This window comes from Hydra vulgaris, chromosome 12 (genome assembly GCF_038396675.1).
Source record: "Hydra vulgaris chromosome 12, alternate assembly HydraT2T_AEP".
Lineage (NCBI taxonomy): Eukaryota > Metazoa > Cnidaria > Hydrozoa > Anthoathecata > Hydridae > Hydra > Hydra vulgaris.
In genome coordinates, this window is record NC_088931.1 from 25637672 (window position 1) to 25658581 (window position 20910).

General features: G+C 27.4%; 1 protein-coding gene across 1 annotated transcript; it reads left to right on the forward strand.

Annotated features, from left to right (window-relative positions):
- Positions 1 to 1922: 1922 nt before the first annotated feature.
- LOC105843967 (protection of telomeres protein 1) lies at positions 1923 to 20910 on the forward strand. Its single transcript, XM_065812697.1, has 4 exons — positions 1923 to 2136; positions 4680 to 5014; positions 18748 to 19225; positions 19478 to 20910. The coding sequence occupies exons 2-4, from the start codon at positions 4701 to 4703 to the stop codon at positions 20204 to 20206; spliced, it is 1521 nt and encodes a 506-aa protein (XP_065668769.1). The 5' UTR covers positions 1923 to 2136; positions 4680 to 4700; the 3' UTR covers positions 20207 to 20910.

The window sequence follows — 20910 nt, forward strand, 5'->3', positions numbered from 1 at the left end:
TCTGTTTTTTATAAACTATAAGTAGCACATTATTGTCTAAACATAAAATACTTTATCTCAAGTATAATAACGCTGGAAAAAGCCCCACTATTTTATCTCAGAGACAATGCTATGATTTTTAGTATTCTAAGAAATTTCTTTTCAAGTGCAATCCAAATGTCTGTTTTTGACTATTCTTAGTGGCGGATTTCCTTTCAAAATCAAACATAAACTCTTTAGCTATACGACAACTTTGTTAATGTGATTGCTTACTGAAGCAATGATTCCACTTCATTGTTATAAAACTGTTTTTTTCTTTTGTAAAAGAACAAGTTGACAATTCTAAACTACTTCTAGAAGAAAAATCATTTTTCAATGTAAATAATTTAACTTCAAGAATCTGATCACGAGACAACTTTGATAATTTCTAAAACTCTGGTGATCTCTAAAACTCTGAAGTATGCAATATTTGTATGTCAGGTATAAATGCTCCTAATAGAAAGGCAAATACTTTTATTATACAGTGCTTCTTATAATTAATGTATCACTTTGTTTGGGATGACAAATTTCCAGGTGGCTTAATAAATGTTTTAAAGCAATCTCAAGTTGATATAAGGCATGGAAACTTGCTTTTAAATATTCTAGAAATCATTTTAAATATATTTTTTCGATCCTACATTCTTATAAAAGATCATTTTGTATACGTGGTATTTTTCTTAATCCAAAAATATTTAAGGTTTGTAGTCTTTAATATTCCAAATAAATGTACTAAAAAACTCAAAACTTGTGTTATGCCTAAATTTTTCCATAAGCTAATAAGTTTTTTATTTAATTTTTAAGAAGTATTTTTCAATGTGGTTTTAATCATTCTAAACTTTGATCGACAAATAATAAATAAGGGATACAAAATTACATAGTTAAAAAAATAATAAAAAAGTATTATAAGTAGCATTAATTAAGTCAACAAAATAGAGGGAAGGAGGGGAGGGGGAAATTTCTGGAAATTTTTGACAATTTTTGACAAGGGGAAGGGGAAGGGGGAGGGTCAAGAAAAGTTGACGTCAACAACGTTACTTTTTTAAACAAATTTAGTTACTTAGTTACAAGTCATGATATTGGCGAGAAAAAAGGTATCAAATGAGACTATTACATACCAGGATCAGAAGACCTGCCACTTGCAATCGAAGTTGCTCAGATAGAGAGAGATCTTGGAGTTCTTATCTCAAATGATCTTAAACATAATGCTCAAGTTTCAGCAGCTGCGGTGAACGCTAACCGCTCCTTAGAGAGGCTGAAAAAAACTATCCGCAGTCGTAGTTTTTCTCGGTGGAAAGAAGTGTACACCACGTATGTTCGTCCTCATCTAGAGTACGAGTCATGTTAGGGCTTCCGACACTTAAAGAAAGAAGAATAAGAGGTGATTTAATTCTGATGTTCAAGTTTATGCATGGATTTGATGAAATAAACTTTCATGTATTGTTCAATCGTCCTTCGTCGTCAAAGTATATTATGCTTGGTCATAATCAAAGACTTGCACCTCAATTGCATGCTAAGAGAGAAATTCTTCACGAACCGTGTTGTGTTGCAGTGGAATACCCTGCCGCCAATATTAATTGATTAAAATTTCGTCAACATTTTCAAAAATCGACTAGAAGAACATTTAAATTTGTTAAAAGAGAATTTTTAAACGATAACTGGAAATAAACTCTCTCCTCATGTGTTTCTAGTATTCTATTATGTTCTTAAAGTATGGTACTTGTGTCGCAGATGTGCACAAGTATCGTAAGACTGTTAGTATAGAGGTGTCTGATGCAGCACATCTTTGTTGGTAATTTACACATAGCAAACATTTATGATTTTTCAAAAGTTTATAAATTTATTACGGATGGTTGTAAATATTTTAAATTATTGACCACTAAAATAAACTTAAAAAAAAGAAAATTAGGCATCGTTTGTAACCTTGCGCTACATACTCACCCAACCATTTGTATTTTAATGACATTTTCTACATTCTACTTTTTTCAAACCGTGTTGCACTTTAAAAATACCTGACACATACAGAATTAAATGAGCACACGCGAGATATTTACTCGTAACACTCTTATTTTTTCAAAGTTTGTGTTTGTAGGCCTGATATAAAAACAAATAAAGATTTATGTAAGTACATAATCTACATTATATTATTTAAATGTTTATACCAGAATCAGCAATCTACTGTTAGCAAGCCTAGTATAAACATTTGATACTAAAACTTCAATGTTATAATGCGACTTTCCAACTCCATGCACAAGTGCTATTATAATATTGAAAATAAGATGTTAATAGCTCTTTAAAAACTGGAGACTTTTTATAAATTATAAACTTTGGGTCTTCTCAGAAGACTCTTCTGTCTTAAAAGATTGCTAACCCCTTGTTTATACAAATTATCAAATGCATTATCTTGTTATGCTAGACTCTATGAGAATTAGTTTGCTTTAAATGTGGAATTGGATTAGGTCTACAGTTAAAGTAAGGAGGATAGGCACATTCACATTTTGTGACTCTGCACTGTACATAAGTTAATATAAAAATATTATGATAAATATTTAACATTATCTAGAAGTAGGTCTTTTGACGGAAACGTTGAAATACATATATATATATATATATATATATATATATATATATATATATATATATATATATATATTATATATATATATATATATATTATATATATATATATATATATATATATATATATATATATATATATATATATATATATATATATATATATATATATTATATATATATATATATATATATATATATATATATATATATATATATATATATATATATATATATATATATATATATATATATATATATATATATATATATATATATATATATATATATATATATATATATATATATATATATATATATATATATATATATATATATATATATATATATATATATATATATATATATATATATATATATATATATATATATATATATATATATATATATATATATATATATATATATATATATATATATATATATATATATATATATATATATATATATATATATATATATATATATATATATATATATATATATATATATATATATATATATATATATATATATATATATATATATATATATATATATATATATATATATATATATATATATATATATATATATATATATATATATATATATATATATATATATATATATATATATATATATATATATATATATATATATATATATATATATATATATATATATATATATATATATATATATATATATATATATATATATATATATATATATATATATATATATATATATATATATATATATATATATATATATATATATATATATATATATATATATATATATATATATATATATATATATATATATATATATATATATATATATATATATATATGTATATATGTATTTCCTAACTTTCAGAATAATTAATATATATATATTTTTTAAGTTTGCAATTATTAATCGTAATATAGCAACTTAAAAATATAAATTTGTTTTGTAAAAGAAGATCTTGAAGATCTTATTAAAAATTTCAATTATTATGATTTCTTTATCATAGTAAGAATCTTGGAAACCATTATTAACATAATATCGACTTGCAGTTCTTTGATAATTGAGTGAATTTAATTTTTTTTACCTTCTATCATGCACTGAAAGAAGTTTAAACCAATAGTGTTGCATGTAGTAATCACTTTTACTCCTAGTCACTTTTTGTTCAGAGCAAGCCTTTGTAATTTTAAATGACTATATATATTTAAAAAGTGTTTATAAGTTAAAAGTTGAACTAAGTTTTTTTTTCTAAACATTTTACTTTAAAACACTTTTTCTTGAAGTTGTAAACTACTGTTTTTATTACTATTTAAAAATGTTCAATTTTTTTTCTTATTTTTTAAATTTTGCATAAGAAAGAAGGGGGGGGGGGGGTAAATTAATTATTGATGTAATTTTATAGGAGGTTCTCTGAAAGTTTGACAAGTTGTTGATGAGGGGGAGAGGGGAGGTAAAAATTGCCAAAAAATTGTTGATGTAATTAATGGACAGCTCCTAAATATATAACCTAAAATTAGATTTATCAAACTTTTTAAAATATTTTTTCTTTGATTTAAGAAAACCTTTGTATGCTCAATTTAGTAACAAATTATTTGTGATAAAAATATTTACCTGCACCAAAATATGCTTAACACATGCACATTTTAAAGTATAACCATAGATTTGCATGATTTTTAGTCCCAACTATCTCTTTTAAATTTTATTTCAATGAAAACAAAAGAGTTTTACAATTTTGAATTGTGTTAAAAAATTATAAAAATAATAATAAAATGTAGTCTTCTTGACAGTAGAGTGGACTTGGGGTAGCAAATAACAGAAAAATAATACTTAGTCCTTGGCCTTAAGGAGATATAAAAAATAGAGCAACCATTTATTATATATAAGATTTTAATACTTTTATTTTAGGATTTCTAAAGATTTCTTTACTATATAATTCTTTAAAATTTTGAATTTTTAAAAATCCTGGTAATATTAAATTTTTTAGAAACTCATTAACTTCTTTAATCTCTAACTTTATTAATTTTTTCATCAAATATTAGTTATAGCATTTATCAATTCTTTTTTTTTTGTAGGTAATATAGTGTCAACTTTAAATGCCGAAAAAATTATATGAGTATACTAATGTAGCAGATTTAAATGTCAGTTTACAAAGTGCTAATATATTTGGAATAGTCAAATATTTTCGACCACCAGTAGTTGTTGAAAAAACAGGAGATTATAATGCTCAATACACTATAATTGATCCATCAGTTGGAAATAATTTACAAAGTGGTGTTCGTTGTAATTTATTTGGTAAAGGAAATACGCTGCCTGATGTTCAAGTTGGAGATATAGTTCGTTTTCATAGACTAAAGGTTGATCAGTTTAATGGAAGATTGCAGCTTAAAACAACAATAGGATTCTCCTGGTATGTTTTATACATTTTATTACTGTTGTTATATGCAAAATATTATAAGGTTATAAAAACTTGTTTATATTAAGTAAGACTAAGATTTCATGTATTTGTAAGTACTTTTTTCTACTGTTAATTTATAAAAAATCTGATAATTTATGGTTAATAATTTATAGAAAAGTTTATAATGCCAAAGTGTAAGAATTATTTTGTCTGTTAAATCACTTGTCAATGATAATCATGTTACAACATATGTTGTAACATGATTATCATATCATATCATGTATATTAAATAAGTTACTGAAATGATGAAAGTATTATTATTTTTAATCCTATTTTATTATAGGTGATCAACGGTCTGTATGTGGTCTGGACCCCCCACCCCACCCCATAAGGTGAGTGTGAGGGGGTGAGGGGTTGCACCAATCAAAGACAGGGAGGGGGGCAACCAACTTTTAGTAATTTGATTTATTTTTGTTAATTCCCTTTTAAGACCATAACATTGTATATTTGCTGGAAAATCTGGCACACATTTTTGAATGTCACTATCAAAATTCAAATGTTATGGTAAAAGCATGAAAAAATGCAATAAAGATCTAATGGCCTTAACTGTATATTCATTAGAAAATGAATCATGTATGTTTCATGTTAAAAAATGAATGCTTGTATCTTTGTAAGTTGATAGTCCTCCTCCCCCTTTGATTAGTGCCACCCCAACCCCCCATTTCACCTTAGGGGGTGGGAGTGGGGGTCCAGACCACATACAGACTGATCACCTATAATAAAATAGAACTTAAAGAAATAATGCATTCATTTTGAAATTAATTTAGATATTTAGATATTAAGTATCTAAATATCTAAATTAATTTAGAGACCTTCATTTGAACCATAATGAGGGTCTCTAAAAAGTTACTGCCCCCTTTATTTGTGCCCCTATCTACTATAAAGACCAGATCAAGGAGAGGACAACTAACCATATCTTTCTTTTTATTAAAAAATGACTTATAATTAGATGCACCCTTCACATAGGCCAGTTGGCAGATTAGAGGGGGACTGGTTTCTAGTAACGCATTCGACCGTTAATTGAAAAATAAGATTATTTTAAAATGCTAGGATTTTTGGTGTGGATTTGACAAGTTTATAATGTTTGCATTTTCAGATAGCTGGGTCTTATGGTTTTAAATGCTTAAATATAATGATTTGACCCTACTTCTAATCCAATTTTTCTAACTTTTGTTATAATTGTTGAATTCAGAACATTTTGTTAAAAGTATCAATAAAATTTGGAAATTGCTTGACTCATCATTCAGCAAGGTTACATCCTTTTACTGTATCTGTCCCTTCATGTTCTTAAAACTTTTATTTATCTAGTTTTTCCCCTCCAACATCAATGGTTTGGAACTTTTACAGCCTACAATTTTTCAGGTATTTGGTCAGCTGTTTTCTTGCTCTTTAACAACATACTTTGTTTTCTTGTAACTTAATAGTGGTTGCTTGCAGCCTTGATGGGAGGGGAATATCTTTATATATATATATATATATATATATATATATATATATATATATATATATATATATATATATATATATATATATATATATATATATATATATATATATATATATATATATATATATATATTATTTTTTGATGTTGTTGCAGCAGTAACTTCAGAGCTTACATCATTTTTGTTGATCCTAGTCATTCTCTTTTTTTTAACCTTATTGCATTAAAGGGTTTGATCCACCATTAGATTGTCTAAATTTTTTTTTTTTTATATCTTATAACACTATAGAGTACTTACTCTTTTGATTAAAACTACTTTTTCTTTTAATCATTTGTGTTTACCTTGTTCAGTTTTATCCTAAAATATGGAGTTGATTAAAAGGCATTTTTTTGAATACATGAATTTACCGTTAGACGTAACCATATTACTATAGTTATGATAAGAAAACTATTTTCTTAAGAATTTCACTACGCTATTTGTAAATAATTATTGAAAATTGTTTAAAGTATTTTAACATTTATTAACTTTATTTTAGTAAATTTAATATTAGTAGTTATTAATGTTTTAAATATTTAGTAGTTGAATGTTTAAGTACTTTAAACAATTTTTAATCATTATTTACCTTACCTTTGCATATATTAAATTGCATAATATTTGTAAAATTAACAAAATAGTTTTGCGTCTTGCATTCAAATAACTAATCCAATAAAAAGCATAAACATTTAATAAATATTTGTAAAATTTTGATTTAAATATTAGCAAATCTGTCCATTTAACTTTTACTCAAGAAATGATTTTTAAAGTGATTTTAAAGCTCATTTTAAATTAAAGATAATAAGAAAAAAAAAAAATTATGGTAAACACAATTTATTAAAATGATATAGTTTTTTGATTAAAAACATATTATATTTAAAAAATTATATATTTTTATTTATTCATTAAGTATAATTTAAAAAAAGTTACGTTTAATAAATAATACGTTTAGTTACATTTACTATGGATTTTTTAAACATTAAAAACATTGAAGTTTAAAAATAACTAGATCCTAATAAAACTTTTATTAAGTTATTGTAATGGTTATTTTTACTATTAGTCAAAAAGAATAGGGAAAAGAAACAAAACTTTCTGAAAAAGTTTACATTTCATTTTTTCGTTTTTCTTAAGTAAACTAAAATAGAAAGTTAAAGATCAAAAGTTCATTCATTCAAAAAATTTAATTTGTGTGATAGTTTGCAAGATACACTAAAGTTTTTTTTGCCTTAATTCATTTATTATCGAAAGTTGCTAAGATAAACTGAAAATTATTTATATACTACTGCATTTAAAACCAAATTTTTAATTTTTCTATTTTTAATTAAAGAGCAAAATAAAAATTAAAAGATAAAATAAATTTTAGGCACTTTTTTTATAATGCTCATACCGCTTCAGCGGCACTAAAACAGGTCTCAGTTTTTCCCTGGCATATGTCAACTATATATAGTTATACAGCAGCAAAAAGGTTCATACTAATATAGCTATGGGCAAAGTAAATAATTACTGATATAGCCAAAGGCAAAAACAAGTGTACATACATTGACTGATATATCCATAAGCGTAGCAGAGTTTTCATGTATTTGTTGCATCAAATTGTAACTGGTAATAAAAAATAGATTTATTACAATAGCCCTAAACACAAAAAGACATAGGTTCATCCAGGCAAGCTACCTGCATTAACAGAAAAACGAAGCATTTATTTAAGTAAGACAATGTTATGTGTTTGATTTAATCATACACAAATGGTATATAGTGGTGTTTTTTTTGTTTTGCTTGCAAAGGATGAAAAAAATGTTTATCTTTTATGTCTATTTTTATATAGAAAAGTTCATTCATTTTTCTTTATTTTTGTAAATAAAATGTTATTGAATATGAAAATTTTAAAAATTAAAATAACTCCAGGCGAGAAAACAATTAAAAAAAAATATTTTGTAAATAAAATGAATGAATTTGATATTAATATTGTTTTATGTTATATAGCTCAAATTTAAAAAACAAGTTTTTTAAAATTTAACCTATATGACATAAAAACTATTTACAATAAGCAGATTTTACTCAAATTATTAAATATGCTAATATATCTATCAGTGGCGTCGCTAGGGTTGGTGTTACCCAGTGTGGTAAACTTTTGGTGTTACCCCTATAGATTTTCACTAGCATGGCCAATGATTCAGGTTTCTAATTTCTTAAAAAAAAAAAAAAGTAAAGCAAAATGATCCTTTAGAGAAAAAGTTGGAGCATACGAATTACAATCTTTTGAATTTGAAAAGACTTCATTTCACACAAAAATCTTGAAATTTTTTTGTGTGAAATGAAGAAATAGCAGAGTTACTAATAAAGAATATCAAAAAATCAAAACCTGGAAACTATTGATTAGGCCAAACACAAATATTAACATGAGCATGGGCAGTTCTGTCATATTTGCATTTTTTCATTTTGGTATCGGCCTTCTGTTTCATGTTGTGATGGTGTCATCTGGTGCAGCCTGCACCCCACTCAACCCCTAGTTATGCCACTGATTCTATTAATGTTAAATATATTTGTTTTTGTTTTATTCGAGTTGTAATTATATACATAAACTGACAAAGTAAAAAGCATAGACTTTTATGTTACTAATTAAAAAGTAATTTATTAATTTAAAAGTAAATTATTGTTATTATTAAAAAGTTTATTAGTTCTCAGAATTTACATAGACTAAACTAGATTTTATATTTTATTTTTAAAAACTTTTCAATAGAAAAAAAAAGTTTTAATTTAAAATAAAAAAATTATTAAGACTGTTATTCTTTGTTTTAATTTTATTCTAGTTCTAAATTTTCTTTGTTTTTTGTTTTAAGTTATTTATGTTTATGTTTATCACATGTTTACTGAAGTTCAGTTCAATGACTTAGTTTTCAATGAAATTCCAATAAAAATCATTTGATCCTCATTTCATCTTAATTTTTAAAAAGTAGTTAAGAATAAAAAAATTGGAATAAAAAGTCAAAATAACTATTAACTCTTTCACTTTCAGGGTCTTTTCTGCTACATTCGTTTTAAAGTATTTTCTGCTACATTCATTTTAAAGTATTTTCTGCTACATTCGTTTTAAAGTATTTTCTGCTACATTTGTTAAAAGTATTTGACTCAAAATTACCATTTCTGACTTAAATACTTCAAATTACTAAAATTAATAAATTAATAAGCACTTTAAAACCTTGAATTTTAAAGTGCTTATTAATTTGCTTAAATTAATAAAAAAACTACAGAGTTTCAAAAAAATTTAAGCAAATTTTTTTGAAACTCTGTAGTTTTTTTTTTTTACGAATACAGTAATCTGAAAAACAAATATTTAAATATTTAAGCATCATCTCAGTAAAATGTCACCTGATATCAGCAAAAAATGCCATCTGCATTATTTCAAAATTTCACTTTTTGACAGAAAAATCCGAAAAATAATTCAAAGTATTTACAAAAAATAATTAAAACTTATTTGAAAAATAATTTAGAATCATAAATAGTTCATGAAAAAAATGAAAGGTTTGTCATAAAAATTTTAGTGGAAGAAGAGTTATTTCTTAAGACTTTTCGTTTTCAAAATAAAAATTTTAATTATAAAGTTTTTAATATAAAACAAAAAAATTAATAGTAAGATAAAAGATTTATTCTATCTACACCAAAAACAAAAAAAAAAGAATTAATAATCAACTCTAGTTTGGTAAGTCCTGATTCAGGTAGGCAAAGTTGACAAACATATGTAGTTTTCGTGGTTGACCTTTTGCTGATAATTTACCTCTTGCAAAGCATAATCTACATCTTTATTTATACATATTTATTACTAGCTTTATTCACATATTTATTACTAGTATACACACACATACTACATATAAGGGTGTCCCAAAATTTCAAAAATATTTAAATTTCAACTTTCTTGTAGTTTTTTCCCATTCTCCTTTACCCTAGAAGTCTAAAAATCACAAAAAAATGTTTGTATCTGCATTAAAACAGATAGATGTAAATATTGATTTTTGACAGAAACTGAGCAAATAATATAGTAGAAAAAATCTTTATTTAACAAGTAATTCATACAGTTTTAAGTTATTTCTTTGTCATCTCCTTTGTGAGCTTTTTTCTGTTGTCTCTTGCAACTAACATTACATTTTGCTTCATGTCCTCATATTTGTGTGAGTTTACAAAATCTTAAATTAACCGAATATTTCGCTCTGCACAATCATTGATGCACATACTATTTTTCACAATTGATATGAAACTTTTAAGACTAGGGGTGTTTTGGTCCTCAACCTAACTCTCCACTTTAGTGGTGTCTATGTCTGCAACCTTCAATAGAACCCAACTCTGAGGCCCAACAAGATCAATCAGCTCAGTTGATTCTTGTATTGTTGGAAGTTGGGGTTTGCCAACTTTGAACTTTTTTGGCACATCAAACTCCAATAGTCTATTCAACATCTTTACCTTTACTTCATAGTCTAAAATAGCTCCTCAGCAAGATACCATGTGTGTCTTTGCATACTTTTGAGTAGAACATGCCCCAGCTCTGGATATTGCTCTTTAATATGAAATACTTCTTTAAAAGCATTAAGATCATTGTTTGGAGCATTGTTAGTGAGATATGCTTTCAAAAACCATGGAGTATAGCAGATTGCAACAAAGAAAGAAGCAGTTTCCACCATGGTTTTCTCTTCTTCATTTGTGACTTTAGATATCTTTGAAGTCATTGTGAGTTTAAGAAGATGCAATACATCTGCCATGAATCTTGCTTCATGGCAGGCTCCTGGTTGGTGAAGAGAGAAGTTAGGAACTTCTTCACCTAGGTAAAATACCACTAACTCACACAGCTCCTTGTAATCACTTCTTGAAAAAGTACCCAATGTAATAGCTTGCTCTCTAAATTCTAGGGCTGCTCTTGCTGTGGTATGTAGAGGAGAACCAACTTCTAGTTTACTCCAATCAAATTTCACTAAATCATATATATTCAGAGATTCTTTAACATCTTGCCATACTTTTTGCAGTCTTGTGTACAAACCCTTTCTTGGACCCTTTGTTTTTTCACCTGTCAAAGCCTCCATGAAGTGTAAAATGTGGACTTCCAATATATGCCTCCTGCGCATAAACCATATAAGTGGAACATCTAGACTGGAGGCAACAATGGCAACAGCTCCAAAAAATATCTCAGTATTTGATGGTGTAGTGTCACAACATATAGCATAAATTTGATTTGTAATACCATAGTATCCAAGCATGTTAAAGATAACTTCAACTTGATCACAACCTTTGGAGCTCTTGGCTTGAACCACTCCCAAGAATATGTCATCTGTATCTTCTATGTCTGGGGAAGTGACACTTACAGCTATTCTTTCAACTGTGACAGGTATGTTCAACTGTTCTTCTATCTGCTTCACTTGTTTTCCATCAAAATGAAGACAAAGTCTCTTTCCTTTCAATGTGTCAAATATGTCCTGCCTTGTCTGATCACCTAATCCTTCAATTTGTGCTTCTTGATATTTTGATTTCATCAAAATTCACACCACCTTTTTTACATATAGTTGCTACTATTGAAGCTTGAGGTCTTATGCCAACATATCTTGCAGCAGCTACAATTGTGCATTCTATCAGTTCTTCAGGACTGATATGTATGGTATGATTTTTTTGTTTCTCTGTTTCTTTTATCCTCAACAATCTCTGATATCTTTGTTCTTAGTTAATCATGGTTTTTTGATAGTTTTTGTCTAATTCTTCTGGAATATATTGTTTCCTTTCACCCTTTTGGTCTTTGTAGAAAAGCAAATCCTAATCTTTTGCATTCTTAGAACGAAGACAGTCAGAAGCAATCTTGCCCTCAATATTAGGAAAAGAAATATCAAAGAGACAGTTACTTTCCTCAATAAAATCCAATTGTATCTTTTAAAATTTATCTTGACTTGAACCCAGTTTAAACTGCGTAATTTTCACATCTTTTTATACTTCTGATCTAGCTTTAGAATCTTTTCTCTTACAGAAGCTCCCTTCCAGATTTCTATTACAGATGAAGAAATGCATCTTTTTCTTGTTGTAGAACAAGGTACATCTCTACAAAGTAAATCAAACCCTACCCTACTTGGTTGGTTTGAATCTTGCAGATCTAAAATAAACAAAAAACATGAGCTAGATTTTAAAAAGGCAAACATGAGAAAATTCAATTCTTTTGTTATTCTGTCACCTTGTTGACCAGACATACTCCAGATGTCTCAACACACTGCCAACACTTGGAAGTTGATTCTGTGGAAGCTCATTCAGTGGGTATTTCAGAAGGTAAATTAGCCTTCTTGAGTTTGTCTGTATAGAATTCTTCCTCTTTTTTCCACTTGCTTTGCTTTTACACTTAGTTCTTCCCATTTTATCAAAATCGTATTTAATGATAAAATAAATCGTAATGATTAATAAATCGTATTTAAGCTAATTAAATAAGATTAGTAAATATTATTTCACAGTGATGAAATTTGAAAAGAATATAACACAAATCTTAAACAAAAAACTTTAAGAACAAACACAGTTGTATATATATATATATATATATATATATATATATATATATATATATATATATATATATATATATATATATATATATATATATATATATATATATATATATATATATATATAGATGAGCACTCTGACATCACACTGAAATAGTCTGCTGCTGGGGACTTCAGTACATACATCAACTGACAAATAGCCTGATTCACAGCGGAGTGCTGCTACATGGACTGAGGGTTCGGCATGGGGCAGCAATCTTTTTGTTCATTATTCTTCGTTTTTTTTTTCTTTTATTTAAAATGCAGTATGCTATAAAAATAAGAAAATAGTGAGCAAATGCTTATCTAAACAAACTATAAAAGATATATATATATATATATATATATATATATATATATATATATATATATATATATATATATATATATATATATATATATATATATATATATATATATAAAATTTGAGTGTAGATATCGTGTATAAGAGTGTATGTTATATTAATAAGAAAACATCAAACAATACGAGTTCTCTTAATACAAATAATAATTCATTTTGAGAAAAATTTCACTGGGTTATGGACACCAGCGTCATCAGCTCGTAAAATATTACAAAATTTTTTGAACGTTAAAAAAAGTTTAATAAATTTTTTAACTGGCGTCAGCAGTTGAATGGCTTCTTTTTTCTTTACGTAAAAATATAAAAAATGTAGTCCATAATTTAGTTTTGACAAATTGCCCATTATTAAGATTTATTCCGCCATTCGATGGGAAACATTGGTACCTCTGTATTTCGAGTGCTTCACATACTTTACGATCGAATTTTTTTATTTCAACTTTAAGAGTTTTAGTTTTCTCCCAATTTATTTTTTCAGAGCAAAATGCTATGTGTGGCAATTGCTGATTGATAATGTTTGCCATAGTTTAAACTTTTTTTGGTGTTGTTGAGTTCTTGTTCTAATTTGTAACTTTGTTTCTCCTACATATTTTTTTGAGCAATTGCATTCAACTAAATATGTTCCAGGTTGGCTATTTTGGGGCAATCTAGGATTTGATTTAAAAACTACTCTATATCCAACTTTTCTAAATATTTTCCTTAACTTTGATGATAGTAAAGGTATCCACGGTAATGATACTGTTTGGAGAGCATTGTTCTCGGATTGAATTCTATTGTTCTTTATGGACCATTTTTTCCTAATTTGATTTGCAATACTTTTTAGTTGGTTTTCGGTGTACCCATTTTCAATAAAAACTTGAATAAGAAAGTTTATCTCGTTTTTTAAACGTGTAACACTGCATATGGAGTATGCCCTGTGAACATAACCTTTGAATATTGTGCATAAAATTTTGAAGTCATGATTCGAGTGTGGTTTCATTTGAATATTTGTAATGGCTTCTTCTCTGTAGACTTTAAACTCATACTTACCTTTGCTGTTATTTATTATTGTTATATCTAGGAAATTCAGAGTTTTCTTATGGCTTTCTGTCTCAATTGTGTATTGTATTGCAGGGTGTTGTTTATTTAAGATTGTTTTAAATTTCTCTGCTTCTTGGAAGTTTGAAAATCTAGCATGGCTATCATCAACGTATCTTAGATAGGATTATAAGTTGAGAGGAGGATTTAATGTCATTGCAATTTTGAAAGCGTTTTCTTTGTGATGTTGTAGAAAAGATTCTGCCAATACAACCATGAATGAAAGACCAATATGGCTGGAATTCTCCAATTCATGGATCTCGTTGTTTCACAAAATAGCAGCGATGTAAACAAAGCTCTATAAGTGTTTTTGTTTCTGATATAGTAAGCTTGGTAGAACATCTGTAGGATTCATCTTTATTTAATTGATCTATAAGAATTAAAGTAGCTTCTTTAAGTGGAATTTATGGATACAGGTTTATTACATAGAATGAAACTTGAACTTTGTTTTCGTCAACATTCCATGAGTTTGCTTTACTAATAAAATGCTATTTTTCAAACGTGTTTTATTTTTATTTAAGATTGGTTGTAATGCTTTAACTAAGTAGTTAGATATTCCATAATTAGGCGTGCTGATAGTTGATATAACTATTCTCATTGGGTAAGATTTTTCAGGCTTGTGAGCCTTAATTAGACCATATATACGAGGTGGGATTCGATCACTTGGATATATACTGTCATATTCTGTTTTTGAAAATCAGGCTAACTTAAAAAATGACCATTCTGCCAGCGCTTTTTCAGGCGCATTAATTTTCAAACGGAGAAGACTGCAATGGGCATTAAATTTGTTAAATTATTCTCAAACAAACACCTGGTCATTTTCTTGTATTTGTTAAAATTTAGTTATAGCAAATCACATAATACTCTAGTCCAAAAATTTCTATTTCACAATATCATCAATTTCCTAAACTAGAATCAATTGGAGAAATGCCAAATAATTGTGTTTTCCAAATGATCCTTGCAAAAATTGTACTTCTTTATTTTTTAAAGTCTTTTTCTCTGCAGTTTAAATTTTTTCATCAAAAGGTCATAAGTGAATCTGATGATTTTACCGTGTTTTTTATGTATACTCTTATTTTCTTTGCCTCTGATAGCACCTGTGCTATGTTTTCTCTGATAGCACCTGTGCTATGTTTTCTGATAGCACCTGTGCAATGTTTTCTGATAGCACCTGTGCTATGTTTTCTGATAGCACCTGTGCTATGTTTTCTGCAACTTAATAAAATGTCACTTTAGAACAAAAATTTGTGACAGAATCATCAGTATTGATAATAACACTGCAAATCAACTATGCATGTTGGTGGGGTTTTATGCTTTCTCTCACTACTGTGTGAGTGATACGCTAATAGATATTTTGTAGAATGATATGATTTTAGACATTTGGATGCTCCTAAAACTTTAAGTATTTGTTTCCTACAAATATTGCTGCAAGCGTAACCAGAAAAATGCAGATAGTTTAAACCGTTTATAGATAACCCCGCTGATAGGTTACTGAAAAATATTGATGTGCTTTCTTTACTTCTTTTTAAAGAAAACATATCTCTACTGCCAAGAGCTTTTCTTTTCTCAAGCTGGTCTTTTAAAAAATCAATATCTTTTTCCTTGCCTTCCGCTTTTCTCATTTTATCTTTCATTGTTTTCTTAAACTACTATATTCATTTTTTCTTCAAATAATATTTTTTACTTCAGCAGGTTTTCTGTTTCTTGATAATATAAATGTAAATTGATTAGAAAATATTGATAAAAAATATTTTAGCTTTTGTATTGTAAGTACTTTAAATCTACTAAGTATCCAAGGATCCATTAGTTTAAATAATATGCAGCAGTCAGACTTGTTAAGTGGATAATTATATATGAAAGAAAAACTTCTTTTATTACTACCTACTAAAAATAGATAATGCGGAGTTTAGCTCTTTAGCAATAGCCAATTTCTTTGCTCTAATTTTTCCAACAAACCTTTTAACAAAAAAATATTTTATAAAATCTAATACTTCTAGCTTTATTCGTTGCCATTTTATTGTTATTTTTTAAAATATGAATAAATTTTAAATATAAATATGAATAAAAAATTGTCATATGAAATATATTATTAAAAAAAACGATTTTTGACAAGAAAATTAATTTTAAATTGTAAAGTAACATACAGTGTGAAACTATTACGCATTAATAATCCTTCTGAAACTTATATTCAGGAGTAATATTGAAGTATTATATATCCAGTAATGTTATTGATGTTTGTTATTATTGCAACAAAAAGCCAAAACAAACACCTGTGTTTTTTTAATTTTTGAAGTCTATGTAAAATTAGTCAAATCTTTACAAAGACTTTTTTTTTCTTTGCAAGTAAAAAAAAAGTCTTTGCAAGTTTTTTTTTATATTCTGATTCACTACCAACAAGACTGCAAGCAACCACTTTAAGTTGGGATTACTAGAAGAAGAAAAAAAAACTGAAGGGTCTATTTCGAAAAGTCCAAAAAAAAAAGTTTTAAAAAAATGTATTTTGATCATTATTCTCTAACTTATTTTTAAAGAGCTATACAGTTATAGAGTTGATTTAGTTATATGTTAAATAGTACTTGAGTTACAAAATACATGCTTTGATAAAATCTGCTTTGAACAGACATATAACTTTTTAAAATAAGCGATTGAGATGACTGATCAAAATATGTTTTCGTAAAAGATTATTTTGTGATTTAGGCACTTTTCAAAATAGACCCTTCAATTAAAGAGAAAGGAAACGGTTGACATAAGACTTAAAAAGTTGTAGGTTGTATGAGTCAGGATTACATGAAGATGGGAGAGTGTTCCAAAGGATTGAAGTGCGGAGAAGAAAACTAGACTAATAAAAGTATTTAGAGCATGCAGGGACAGATACGATAAAAGAATGATACTTTGCTGAGTGATAAGTCAAGCGAGAATGAGTTTTGGTTAATGAAACTAGAGATGATAACTCCTTTGAGCAGTGACCATGATAGTATTTGTAGAAATGAGAATATGCAACTTTACGACGATAGGAGAGAGGCTTAAGCTTGGCAGATAGAGTGGGTTTAACTACGTATAAGGGCAAATAAGAGATTTGTAGATATTGGTTCAACAATTGGTTCACCTGTTTAATTGGAGTAAAAGTAGAGAATGGCCATAAGATTCAAAAGTCGAATGAGAAGAAAAGGTCTTTGCGAATAGTTTTGCCTTGTTCTTGGTAGAGGATTAGAAGGCAGTAGAGGTTAGGACCAGTCCCATGAATGAGAGATGGAATTTTAGACTTACCTTTGTTAATAACGCTGTTGAAGATTTTCTAAGTCTCTAGATTTCCTAAGTCTCTAGAGCCTAATTTCTGAGATAAAATACTAAATTGAAAGAGAAAAGTAAAAAAAATGTCTTTACAAGCAAAAAAAAAAGTCTTTAAAAATAAAATAAAAAGTCTTTATACACAAAATTTTATATATTTTTTTATTTTTATTTTTATTCACTTTGCTAAGGCCATGAAGGCCACTACAGTCGAGGTTTAGTTGTGGTTACAACCCTCTCTCAACTCTATAACTCCGAAACACGAACCTTGATGAACAAGGCCGCTGCGCGGTGAAGTAAGTTGAACGCGGTACTACCAGGGACGTGGTGGGGATGGAACTCGGAACTTCTCGCTTATAAGACGAAAAAAAAAAAAAGAATCTTTACAAGCAAAAAAAAATCAAAGAAATTAAAAGAAAGAAAAAAGAGACCCTTTCTATTAAGGTGTTTAGGGTGTCTGCATTTGCAAAAAAAAAACAGTTATTTTAAAAAAAAAGATCTTCATGATGACTAGAGTCACTAAAAATTTCGATTTGTTAACTTTGAAAATAAAGGAGTTATGATTTTGTGTCCATTTTATGTCGATCTTGGCCCACTGCGTTCTAATTTGAAAATCATAAAAATATTACTTCCTTCTGGTTTTTGGTATTCAGGAGCTTAAAAAATGTAAAGAAGCTTATGGACTACTTTTTGTTAAAAAAAATTAGGGCTTTTAAGTTAGAGAAACGATCAATTTTTAAATCTAAGCTAAAATAGGTTCCAAGTTGTTAAATCTCATAATTTTTTTTCTCATTGCAGATCATAATTTACACTAACATTTTTAGAGATTTAAAGAGAGAGATTAAAAGCCGGAGTCCTTTTGGGACTTCGCGTCCTTGATTGAAGGTATTACTCGTACTACATGATATTTATTATTATTTTTTATTACAGGTTGGTATTTAATGAATCAACAACGCACTCTTCTCACCCAAAAGTAACAATAAGTAAAGAAGATTATGCTAAGGTTAAAGAACTAAGAAATTGGTACGAAAGTATTAAGCATAAATTGGTTGAAGTTGTTTCTTTGACTTCAGAAACAAAACTTTGTAATATAAAACCAGAAAGTTTTTTTAAATGTGTGGTTTATGTTATTCGAGTTGTACCGCTTGTGTCAAATACTTGTTGCCTGCTCACTGTTACAGATGGTTCTAAGGTTTGCTATAGTTCATTTCGCCGCAGAGGATTGATAGAACTTGAACTAAGTCCCATTTTTAAACAGTACTGTTTTGATATATGCGTGTTTGGTGAACTAGTAAACGAGGTCCTGCCACTGACACCTGGAAGTATTGTGAACTTGGATTGTGTTCATGCAAAGAATGTCCCTCCCTCAATTGTTGATACTGTACAAAAGGAGCTAAATTTAATTCCAGTATTTCTAATTTTTATTTTCTGTGTTTACTTTTGTGTCAGTTAACTTAGAAATAACTTGATATTAGATAATTTACCTAGTGATCTTTTCTAAGCATTATAAACCAATTTAGTTTTATTTGTTTCATTAGATTTAGTTTATTTTAATAAGTTCGTATCCTTTTATAAATACGAATTATTTTCCATCTACGCAAAATTTTTTTTAATATTCAACATTTTTATATTGAATATTTATTAAAATTAATTAAATTAGATTGCTGCTAGCCATGGCTGGATTGAACTAACCTTACCCTCTAATCCTCATTCTTGTAATGGCTTTAAAGTTCTGAGCAAGGACGATGAACGAGCAAATAAATTGACAAAGGAAATACACGATCTGAGAGCTATTTTGGATATCAAGATCTCAAAAGCCAATGAAGAGCGTGCTCGCCCTTTACAAGAATCCTTAACTATTACAGACTTTCCACTGAACCCATTTAAAACGCTAGAAGAAGTAAAGTCATCCAATGTTCCAAATAAGTTTCGCTTAAGAGTAAAGATTATTGCTGTAAAACCATCCAAAATTCAAGAATGCATAGTAGGAATTTGTGGAACTTGTGATCAACTTGTACAATTTAATGATACTTTTCTTAAAGAAATTGCATTTAATGACACAATGCAATGTATTAATTGTAAAAACGACCTTATGAACATAACATATGCTTTTGAAATTTTAGTTTTAGACTCAACTGGCCTTTTACAAGTAAATGTATTTGATAAAGAGGCGCATCGATTCTTTAATAATGTTAAACCTTCGTTATTATTACGTGATGAAAATATAAGGTTGAATTATGAAAACAAGTTAAAACGTATCTGCAATGAAGGTAAGTCATTAGACTATGAAGAGGAGTTACCATGGGTAGAGATATGTGTTTGCTCTTTTCATTCTATTAGTCAACCGAATCACCCAAGATACAGTTTGTTTGGAACTTCTCTTATATAATGTTTTTTAGTTTTCTATATATCTTCGATTCATAAATTAAGTTATGTAAATGTTTCTTTCAAAAAACAGTTACCTGTTTATGTATATGAGCCGTTTATTTTAAAAGTGGCACAGTTCTCCTTTTCAAAAAAAATCGAGTTATTAATGACAATGATTACAACGTAACTATCTCTTCAATTGTGAAATTTAAACCGATTGGGTTGAAAGTTATTGAGATATTTTGAAATGAAGTTTTGCTAGTTAGCGGTATAACGGTATATGTTAAAACAACAACTTTTAAAAGTCTATGTTTAAAAATAAAGTGACTCATGCCACTTTCAAAATAATATTTCAAAATATGTGTGTGTGTGTGTGTGTGTGTGTGTGTGTGTGTGTGTGTGTGTGTGTGTGTGTGTGTGTGTGTGTGTGTGTGTATCTACATCAGTTAGATTTTTTATATGTTTAAATAATGGTCAATTTCCCAATGCTCCAAACTTGTTATGTTCATGCTTAAGTCAAAATATGTTTTGTAAAAAATTTTCGTTTTGGAAAATTTTTTGGAAATAATTTTTTTTTAGAATATTAAATAAAATAGTTCCAATAACAAAGTTTAGTTATCAAAAAAAATTTGAAATTTTAAAATTTTTTGTAAAAAACATCAAGTTTTAGCCGAAAAAGGCCTAAAATTGTACACATGAATGAAACAAGAAAACTCAAACATGAAA

What these genes read in the sequence shown, in the direction of transcription:
- LOC105843967 (XM_065812697.1), top strand. Translation starts at nt 4,701, where the DNA reads ATGCCGAAAAAATTATATGAGTATACTAATGTAGCAGATTTAAATGTC. An exon ending in ACAACAATAGGATTCTCCTG is followed by an intron (nt 5,015 to 18,747) that starts GTATGTTTTATA and finishes TTTTTATTACAG; the next exon opens with GTTGGTATTTAATGAATCAA. An exon ending in AGGAGCTAAATTTAATTCCA is followed by an intron (nt 19,226 to 19,477) that starts GTATTTCTAATT and finishes TAATTAAATTAG; the next exon opens with ATTGCTGCTAGCCATGGCTG.